The 11,412-nt window shown below is 32.2% G+C and overlaps 1 protein-coding gene across 1 annotated transcript in view; it reads right to left on the bottom strand.

The window, feature by feature from the left end:
* LOC111085964 (CD9 antigen-like) overlaps nucleotides 1-8,736 on the bottom strand; it is a 29,451-nt gene extending 20,715 nt beyond the window's left edge. Inside the window, exon 1 of the mRNA XM_022386979.1 lies at nucleotides 8,581-8,736. Within this exon, the coding sequence (XP_022242687.1) occupies nucleotides 8,581-8,640 (60 nt within the window). The 5' untranslated portion in view covers nucleotides 8,641-8,736. The remainder of the gene's footprint in view (nucleotides 1-8,580) is intronic.
* Between the last annotated feature and the right edge of the window lie 2,676 nt (nucleotides 8,737-11,412).

Below are 11,412 nucleotides of genomic sequence, written 5' to 3'. Positions count from 1 at the left end.
GAATAGTGTGACTGACTGCCACATTATAACGCCCCCACGGCTGAAAGGGCGAGCATGTTTGGTGGGGCAGGGATTCGAACCCGCGACCCTCTGATTGCGAGCCGAGCACGCTAACCTTCGTATTAGAAGTTAACAATAAATCTAAGATAGCATTGATTCTAGTGCGTTCGTTCACCAATTAGTGAAAAAACTATCTTAATTTATCCTAACCCTCAACACTGTCTAGTCCTAACTTAAAACTTCCCTCACAGCTGAATTAATAGCTCTTGCAAACAAACCAGACCCTACTCTATTTAAATGTAAACCATCCATTCAATAAAGCTCCCTTCTCCCATTGAACTGATTCCACAAGTCCAACCAGCCAATATGTTCATCGTTACATATTATCCTAAGCCTAGCATTTAGCCCTAGTAACCTAATCATAATTTCATCCCCACAATTAATTCTCGGCAGTATCTTTGACAAAATTAAGTTATGACCTTTTCTTTAAATACCTTTATCAACCCCTTGTGCTTATTAATTAACTCCTCTGACCTACCCTTCCCTACATCATTAGCCCCTAGGTGCATAACAAAAACTGCATAATTGCCACCCCTTTATTATATCCCCTGCTTTAACAATCATATCCTCTACATGTGCTCCTGGGTAGCATAATGTAATTCTTTTCTCCCTATTTACCCCACAGACTATCCTATCCACACGCCTTGTCAAGGAATCACCTATAACTAAAACCTCCTTAAGTTTATAATTCACATCCTTCTTTAACCATTTTGTTTTCCTTCCCTCTAATAGTTCCTCATCTACACAAGGCAAGGCTGAAATTTGTTGCTCAATATAATAGGCTCATTTCATCAAATCCATTACTTTTAGCCCTAATGGTACTCTTTCTAATTTTCTGAAAGCGATTGTTAGCTGATTTATTCTTTGCATGTAAAAGCTTAAGCTCCGGTCGAAATCCTGCTGCCATTTCCTACAATTTATCCTTCTCTTTATCTATTTCTTCTGCTTTAATTAGGATAGCATCCAACTTTTCCTCCAATCTACAAACTCTACATACAAATTGCACATCTTCACTACTAACTTCCTTAAAAGTACATAACGGTCTTGAGCTCCCAAGTAAAACACTCCTTGCACTCATGACACCTAAAAAACAGTGAACGCTTAACTCCTAAACTAGTCTTTATTTTATTTGGTGTTTACGTAGTATTAATAATATAATCTATTTTACTAATAATAATTTAGCTTGATTTATAACCTACCTATAACTTATAAGCTGATCTTAAACTAATGGATTGGATATATAACCAAGTAAACAGTAGTATTAATAATATAATGTATTTTACTAATAATAATTTAGCCTGATTTATAACCTACCTATAACTTATAAGCTGATCTTAAACTAATGGATTGGATATATAACCAAGTAAACAAGTTAATATTTAAAACACGAAAAGACAATTAAGCAGTATTTATATTGTATTTGTTTAATAAAACAATGTATTTAACCTGTTTTACGATTTAACAGCAAGTTTAATTGTAATTAAGCCTAAAGTGCCATATAACGACTATGTGGATTGTATGTATTAAATTAGAGCTCATTTGTGTATCCAGTACTATAACGTTAGATTAGGCTTAAGACATGTGAGTACTGGATACACAAATGAGCTCTAATTTAATACTTTAACTCTACTATTTTTATTTAACAGTCTTACTACAGCTAGTTCTTCTTCTGTTACTTAACCCAAATTACTACAAATAATACTTTTAATATTAGACAATATCCAAAAATTTATAACAGTAGTAGAGCTTAACTTTCTAACGTCTTCTCTATTCCGTAGCGCTTTCTAGGGACTTAAACAAGTTTTACCAAAGGCATGGTAAGCAAAGTTCTGTATTTTGTAACAGGTGACAAACCGCGGGAAAAAAGTCAATGGCAAAAAGCCTTCCATGTGCCTCAAACAACAGTGTGCAATATAGTCAAGAGAAATCTTTGTCTGGAAATGCAGCGAACAGAATATGGGCTCACCAAGATAAAGTTTCCAGGCATACCTACCGTTTAACAGATCTATATCTCAAGCAGTTGAAAAATATAATTGATATTCATGCTATTCTAGACGGAGATATACAAGTGAAATCGTCAGACAAGCATTTTGGATTTCTGTGTAAACAGACTGTTGAAAAAGGCAATGGGAAATAATCGTCCTCGTACTTTAGACTGATTACAGAAAGCTTGCAAGAAGGGGTTGTATGCTTTGGACATAACAGACTTACGATGGAACATTTTGCAATGGATACATAAAGATACATGGTCGTCAAATAGAGCATGACCGAATGTGGACACTTGGATTGTAACGATATAGTTAGACTCTAAAATCATTGTAATGTAACGTTCTCAACCTCGGTATTACATTGGGAATCGAATATTTATTCAATGATTCTGGTTGTATACCAAGGATGCTAATTTTGTTTCAAATAATCAAACGTTTTAATGTTATTTTGATTATTTGGGTTTAACATTGTAAAACTTTGTAAGGTATGTACACAACCATTTTCTACTTTCTTTAGTTGAAGAGTATGTATAAGTCAATTGTATCAAACGTGATAAAATTGGTCTGTAAATATGCAAAATGTCGAAGGTAAACGTGAATATGAAACAAGATTCAGTAAAAAGGCAGAATTCAAACTAAGTAAGCAAACTAGGAAACCAGTGGTAAATATAAAGTAAAATAATGCTAATAGCTTGCAGGAAGGCAATAACAATATCAAGATACAGTGCCCCCACTCCTAATAACACTGTAAAACGTAAACAAAAGATAATGTAAATAAATGTGTCTAAAATATTGCCTCTGCGGAAGGATAAAGGAGAATGAAATATGGCCACATGAGGTAGTTAGAGGAGCATCATATTTATTGCACTTTGGTACGTCAATTATCATTATAAGAAAATGTGTTAAAAATTGACGAATGTGGAGTTTGATACAACTTCCTTTCTGCAAATCCTAGACTGTCAATTTTCAATTACAGGTTAAATCTCATGAGACTCAGTATTCTACAATTCAGTCCAAAGCTACTACCAACGGGAAAATAATCTCTGAAGATGGGAGTGGATAGGATCAAAATCCAAATACGGAATTAGCATATATGTCAGTCATGTCGAACATGGGCTAGAATCCAAGAAAAATAAATGCAGAAGAATATAAATATGGTGAGACTGGTTTATGAATATGTGATAAAATGAAATGCAGATTAACGCTAGGCAAAACCAAAGATGCAAAAAGTGCATATAAAGAGAAGAATAAAAGACCTGTTTAGCTTATATATGATTCGAGGCAAGAGGGACAGCATGCAACACTGCAGGGAAAAAATAGGACACAGAAAGAGCTTGTGAACAGCCAGAGAATTACAAAACGAATCATTGCGAAACCAAATCAATCGCGGGTTTCGAATCCATTCATTTTTAGGATGAATATCTTGTCTAATGTTCAAGAAACATTTGATACTTCCAATCAAGGTTAGCTGGTTACTTAAGGTGACTCAAGGACAGGTCACATGTTGGAAGAGTGACCACCTTCTTTGGAGAAGAATTCTATCTCGTATAAAAGCTATCGTAAAGCCACAAAACCGTCATCTACATATTTAAGCCAAAATGCAGGCTTATATAAAGAAGTGACTAAGGCATGTTGTTCTGTGCAATGCAAAAAAAAGAGAACCTAATAATGGATTTCCCAACTCATGTCCATGTAATTGAACGAGGTACGAATCTCTGTATTGAATGCAGATAAATGTGGCTAGTTGTAAGAGTTCGATTAGGTATTCCTGTGTCAGGTTGATTTTCTTTTGGGGGTCTTGTGAACTCATTTCTGGAGTAAGTTGTATTGCCTCATGACGTGTTTTTTTAACTGGGTGCTTATTTAGGAAACATAAGGCTCCAAAATCCAATTAAAATATTTACCAAGATTGTAGTTGAAAGAGTTATAAGAAGACATAGTTGGGCATAAAGTTACTGGGTTTTTATAAACTTTCGGTAAACCATAGATTCTAGGTTTCTCAGTTGGTTTGTATGCAAAACATTGTAAAGTTTAAAAGTAATAGTATTTTGAGTAGTGTGCGGCTTTACTCGTCAAGATGAACAAACAAAATTCCTTCAACACATAAAACAACCTACACAAAGACATGCAATTCACAGCTTAAAATAAAAATGACTACACGATAAATTTTCTAAACGTTAGCACCACACAAACTTCCCAAGGTTTTATCATTAAAATTCGTCAAAAAAAGACATACAGTGAAAATTACATAAACGGGTTTTCTAATCATGTAATGCACGAGAAGCTAGGAACTCTAACAAGCCTCCTAAATTTAGCATATACTATATGCACCACAGTAAAAATTGATGAAGAAGTTACACACATAACTCAATGCCTTACTAACATAAACCAAGTCCCTACTACAACAGTTACACAAAGTATTAACTAATATCAAAAACACGGGTAAGACACGTTTAATAACTATACGGACTTCAAAAAACAAAGGAAACATAATTACTTGCATAATCCCATATATATATAAAATATTAGCACACCTTTTGTCAAAAACTTGGAAAAGACTAAGACATAAATTTAACATTAACATAACGTCTAGATTTGTTTCACCCCTGGAATAAAAATAATACGTGTTTACAAAATTTTATAATGAATAAATCGCCAGGAAACATTTACAAAATAAAATGTAAAAATTGCTCAACCTTTTACAGAGATGAAACAAGACGTATCTTAAACATTAGGTTGAAACAAAACAAAAAAAAACCCTTCCTAAGTCCATGAAAATATAAAAAAAAATTAAAAAAATTCTGAACAGAATGTTCCCATACTAAAACATGAACCATACATTAACAGACGAAAAATCAGAGGAGCCTTATTAATAAAATCAAACAAAATTAACAAATGTCCAAGTACATCTCTATAGGTCCTTGATCGGTATTTTCCCAGAAACTCCTAAGCTTATGCAAATATTTCGCACAACGTTTCCACATTTTCCTGTTAATTCAGCTTTTGATTGTTTTTTCCGTTCAATCATAGATAAATAATCTGTCAATTGAAGGAGATTGATATGCACATACATCAGTAACCACTATCAATTCTAAAATTAAAATGCACTGTTAGATTGTTGAATGTTGATTTCAATACTAAAACCGTCTTCACATTTAAAACTTGTATTCTTGAGAATTATAGCACCAGTGATTGAAGCTTCGTACCTGTTTTGAAAATATTCTTCCTTACTGAAAAACCTGTAACTTGTAATAAAAATTCTTATAATATGTTCTCCTACAATTAAAAGATCTCACTACAGTCTTATTTGATGTTCGTCTGCAATACTGTCCCATAATATGGTTTCTTACAATTAAAAAATTACACTACAGTATAATGATCTGTTCTCCTGCAATTGACATGTCACATTACCATGAAAGATCATTCTACTATCTTATGGTCTTCTACAACTGAAAGATCACACTACCTTCTCATGAAAAGAACACCTATAAAAATTGAAAGATCACACTACCTTCTCATGAAAAGAACACCTATAAAAATTGAAAGATCACACTACCTTCTCATGAAAAGAACACCTATAAAAATTGAAAGATCACACTACCTTCTCATGAAAAGAACACCTATAAAAATTGAAAGATCAAACTACTGTACCATGTTATATTCTCCTACAATAGAAAGAACACATTACCGTCTCATTTGATGTTCTCCATCAACTTGAAAGATCACTCCACCGTTACATGATATTTTTCCCACTACTGAAAGAACACACTACCGTATCATGAATATTCTCCAATTATCGAAGAAGTTTGGTGTGGAACGGCCTTCTTAAGAAGTGTTAGAGGACATTCTCTATGAATGCTATTTTTGAGGATGATGAATGAGACACTATTATTATTATTCAGCTACGATACGCATCAGTTCCTAAGGATGGACTTTGTGATTTAAGTGAAGTATATTGAACTCTTTTTAAAGTGGACACTAAAGATTTTATATACACTCAGATTTGAAGAAAAATACATATATTACTAAAAATATAGGTTTACTGTGGCTAGTAAAAGTCATCTCAAACTACCACCCATGTAAACTCCTAGTTAGTTTTGAAAACTGTCCTCCGGTTTAACAGCAGTAAGTCTAAGGACTTATTACGCTAAGATCCGGAGTTCGATTCCTCGCGGTGGATACAGCAGATAACCCAAAGTGGCTTTGCTCTAAAACAAATAAACAAACTTAAAAACTAATGCTCTTTCTTATTTAAAGTATTCTTTACTTAAATTTACTAACATTCTCCTGAATTAAATATACGTTATATTTTGTAGTGCCAAAATTTAGTTGAACCAATGTCATATTAGCCGCTGCAATATGCAGACATTAACATGAATATACAGGTTCTGGATATTATTACATTGTACACGTATAAATGTAACTGTTAAGTGTTGAAACTTTTTAGAAGGGCCATTTGTTCTTATTAGAACAGGATAAAAACTGGAATGGATTGTTGTTGTTATAAGGAGCTTCAAACATGAAGAAGACGAAGCCATTGTTAAACAGGAGGTTTGTCTCGAGCTGCAAATGTTCTTACGCATGAAATGAGCTTTTCGCTTTGGTATTAACTACATTAGATAAAACAAAAGTTACTATGGTTTTATTTTTTGCTTTCACATTTTTTTTTTTTACTTATTAACTTGAAATCTTAAAACAAGCAGAGTATTGTTACACTGTTATTTTTATGCGTGTGGTAAAACGACAGTCTATCCATACGGTATGTTTACTTAAGCTGTTTTTTTAAGTTCTTTAGACTTAAATCACTATGTGTAGATTATGTTCCTGATGATACCGATAGACGAAATACCGGACACTATTGAATGAAAACAATTACCAATGTTTTTTTATTATTAGTTGAAAATGTTACTTTTTTAAGAGTTAGAAAGTAAAATTGTGACTCTTTCAAAATAATTTTCTATTTTTTTTCTTAGAGGTTTATGAGCCTCTAGTACTTGATATGTTGTTCAAAAATTAACTTCTAATAATCAAGTAAAGCTCTTGTTTTATGCATACCAGGTTATTGTATCAAAATTATGAAATCATTTTTGTTTTTTAATAAACCACAAACTTGTTCGATAAATTAAAGTAAAAAAAAAATTAATTTCCATTTAATCATCATATTTATTAAAAAATATTAACCCAACCTTGTAATACATCAGAAACCGATTTTGGTTTCACTAGGGATTTCAGACTTTTGTGCAAAAAGTTAGACTCAATTAGGTTTTACATTGACATTAATATTATCATTGATTAATGAGTGCTCAATTTTAAAAAAGTGAATTACAAGGTATCTTAGTAAGGCGCTCTTCACTTAAAAAAATGCACATTGTTTTCTTATATGTGTGCCTAATAACCTTTGAAATTTAGTGATGCAGAAAACTCTAATATTTCTACTTTTTTCCTTCAATTTCATTACGTCCTGACATAAAAAAATAAAGTTGAAATGTATGATGAATCAACTATTTTTACATAAATGTCACCTATGAAAATGTCAAACCTTAATCACAATTTGATATGAAAAGATGAATTAGTGAAAACAGTTTTTTAATGAAAACCTTCCGATAATGATAAAAATCTCGTACGGAAAGTATCGATATTAAAACGGTAGAGATAGTTTGAGATAATGATAAATTCCTATAAGAAACTATGCATTTTGTAAATATACAAACACGTATTATTCTTCAATCTAGTTGTAAGGGAAAGGAGCTTTAGGCTTAAGTATTTTCGTGAATGGAAATTATCTACTATCAAAGTATCTTGGCAGTAAATTAATATTAGTTTTGCTTAAATACTTTCACAAAAAGCTTACATAATTTTTTCCTTGATGATATTGGTGCGTCGACTTGATATTATACAACTGTAAGTTTCTTTGATAACAAACAACAGTTAACACAAAAGCTGTTAAAAATTTAGCAAAAAGCATTTTCGGGAGAGATAAAAACGAAAATACTAATTATTACAAGCGTGTCTGGCATTAAAGGTAATTAAATCTGTTGTAAAAAATGGCAAAATTAAATCATAAAATGATATACTTAATTACAATTATAAATTAATAAATATAATTAAGTATTCAAAGTGAAATTTCAACATGTGGTATTTAAAACATTTAAATATTTTATTTTATTCTAAATGGATTGATTATTTGGTTTTTAATATTTATTAATTTTCCAGAAAATGTTTGTTTGTTTTAAGCGCATAGTTGCACAATGAACAACCTGGGCTGTGGCCACCCTGGAGAATCGAGCCCCGAACTTTAGTATTTTAAGCTCTCAAGTTAAGGCACCGAGAAGCTGGATAAAAAAGACGCTGAATTTTTCTGATACATTTATTCAATTAAAACAGGCATTAGTGCATTTATAATGTTACTTAGAGCAATACATGAAGCTTAGAGAAATGAATCTAATCTGGCAAGCCTCCCCATGGTGTTGACACTAATGTAAGCTGCCATGTTGGAATAAAAGTAATGAAGTGTTGAGAAAACACTACTTACCCACAATAAAAAGTTGAAAGTGAAAATAATATATTTCATGAATGACAAAGCGGAGTCCATGGTTACGAGGTTTTAGAAAATTCAGGTTTATAATAAAAAATTTTCCCTAGGAAACTAGTGTTTCAGAAAAGTAAATGTTGCATTTGCGAGAAGCCTTTGAGATCATGCACAATAGATTATAGTTGGGCAAAGGGCATCAACGTTCGAGGTTATCAGATGTTGCTAGGTTACCTGATAATAAGTACTGCATATATATATATATACGTGACTATTCTGATCTAGGCAACACTGTGAAAGATATCGAAATAACGAGGTGTTCGCTTACACTGCTACAAAAATCTGTTGATTACAAATTGATATTGTTTTCAAGTGGTTTTCAAAACCAGGTACGTGTGGCTTATTGGAGGAGCGTTGGTAAATATATATATAAAAATATCAAAATTATAGGTACTTTTCAACTTGTAAAATCTATGCAGTCCACTAGGCATTAACATTTATGCGGTTGTAAAATGTAATCCTACTTTATGATTAGATACACACATGGCGTGCGCATATAATAACGCATTTTCTGCTAATAATAAATAAATAAATATGGGAGCTGTGATGAAAGTACATTCAATGTATTTAGTACTCCGTTCATTTACGAAACAAACAACAAATAACATTTGATTACAAAAGAAAAATCATTTATACAATATATGAGGACAACCTTTAATAATTAGAATTTGTTAGTTTTATAAAAATATTATTACAACTGAGAAAACAAAATAGTTTATTTAATATTACACTTTCTTTTCTTGAAAGATTCCGTTTAAAATCGTACGTTGAATCTATCCAAACATCGTTTTTTGCTTCTGACAAACAACATTATGCTTAGAGGTTTCCCATAAAACTAATATTTTTCCAGCGGATTTACTCTATGGGGAAGTAAAGCAGCAGCCTATGAATATTAAGTCGAACATCTATACCTAGTCTTACTACTTCCTGTCTTTAGTTGTGCTGAAATTCAGTTAATAATTGTAGTTGATGTTTCTTTTTTAAACATCTAAATCTTAACATAAGTTGGAAGAAATAACATTAATTTTCGTAAGCTAAATCTTGCAATTTAAACTGATGATATTACTAGTTTTTATCATTCATGTTTAGGTTCATAAACTATGCTGTTACAATTTCCAATCAGGGTCGTGCTCAGAAGAAGGGAACGTTTAATGGTTTAGCACGCAGCATTTTGTTGACTCCTTTGTAGCCAATGCTAATCAATTGTCACAGTTTTTCTTTTCTTTTGCTTTCTTATCGATGATTTGTGTAAATTACAACTCAAATAATGAAGCATTTTGAAGTCACGTGTTTCTTGAGAAGTGGTTACAGTTTGAGTCCCTTTACTGTTTTCATGATTCAGATAATTCAACACCTACTTATGTGGATTAATTTTACATTTGTTATCATCCTAATTCCCGCTTCTATGACTAACAAATAGGACACCTCACTTTATTGTCTCTTAACATTCCTCCCTAAGCGACATGTATTGATATTTTTAAAAGAGTGTTGAAGTTAATCATTTATTTTTCTTCAGAATTCTTTGTTAAATCTGATAATGTTATGATTGTGCGTGAGATGATTTAACATTGAAAAGCCATTGAAACTATTCTTCGGTTGATAAGAATTAATGCAGATATAAAGAACTTTCAACACATTTCAAACAAAATAAATCCTATTATTAGCGCCCCCTAGTGGTAAAGCGGTATGTCTGCGGATTTACAACGCTAGAAACCGGGTTTCGATACCCGTGGTGGGCAGAGCACAGATAGCCAATTGTGTAGCTTTTTGCTTAACTTCAGACAAAACAAATTATTATTGGCGTTGACCAACGATCACCAGCATAACGTTAGTATGTTGTTAGTGTGATGTTATAAAAACGTATGGGTTCAAGAAATCGATATAATACAAAGATACAATATCCTATAACCCAAGCGATTTCTACAGCTGGATCTTTGTTATTCGGAGGAAAACTTAATTTATAATGTTGATATGATCAGGGATATGTGAGAATTTCCCTTCGTAAATTAGGTGGCTTGATTGCCATCTAGTGATGACTTTTCTAATTAAAGAGGCTAACACTCGCGGGCGAATTTAATATGTCTCCAGCACGCAATCCCAACATGGCCAATTCTAACACCAGAAAAATCGAAACCTTTCTATTTCACTCCTTGGGACCTGCAAGAAGGTCAGTTGGTTGACATACCAATGAATAGTTCACGAAAACCACAAATTGTGCTTTTCTGGCTGGAAAACTGAGAAAAAGACAAAAACAAATTCAAAATTGTCTTTATTTCTGTTTGGGACCTGTAAAAAACTGTCTTTTTTTACCAAGTCTTATGTAAAAGTACAACGGAGAATTGTCAAAAAACCCTAAAATCATGCTTTTTGATGAGCTCTGTCCCCCTAAAAAGACTTTTTGTAAGTCAATGTGTTTGGCGCATAAAAATTTATATTTGTGCTAATTTTCATCTTGATTGCTGTTATTATGACCGCACAGGAGCCCAAAATATACATTTTTGGGTTGTTCCATATTTGACCCCATAATATCCTCATAAAAGGTTAAGTAAAAAAATGAAAAAGTTGTTTCATTGTATTGCACCCTACCAAGTTTCAAATCAATCCGCGAAAAATGAAGGAATGGCGGTCGATTGAAAAGTGTTTAGAAGAAGAAGAAAGAAAAGAAAACCAATATCTTTCTCTGTGAAGACATAATTGAGTGAGAAAATGTCTTGAGATTTATTTCGAATTTAAATCAATCTATTCAATAAATATAAGTTGAAATAATTAAAAACT

This window comes from Limulus polyphemus, unplaced genomic scaffold (assembly GCF_000517525.1).
Source record: "Limulus polyphemus unplaced genomic scaffold, Limulus_polyphemus-2.1.2 Scaffold743, whole genome shotgun sequence".
Lineage (NCBI taxonomy): Eukaryota > Metazoa > Arthropoda > Merostomata > Xiphosura > Limulidae > Limulus > Limulus polyphemus.
This window is presented reverse-complemented; position numbering and strand designations above follow the sequence as displayed.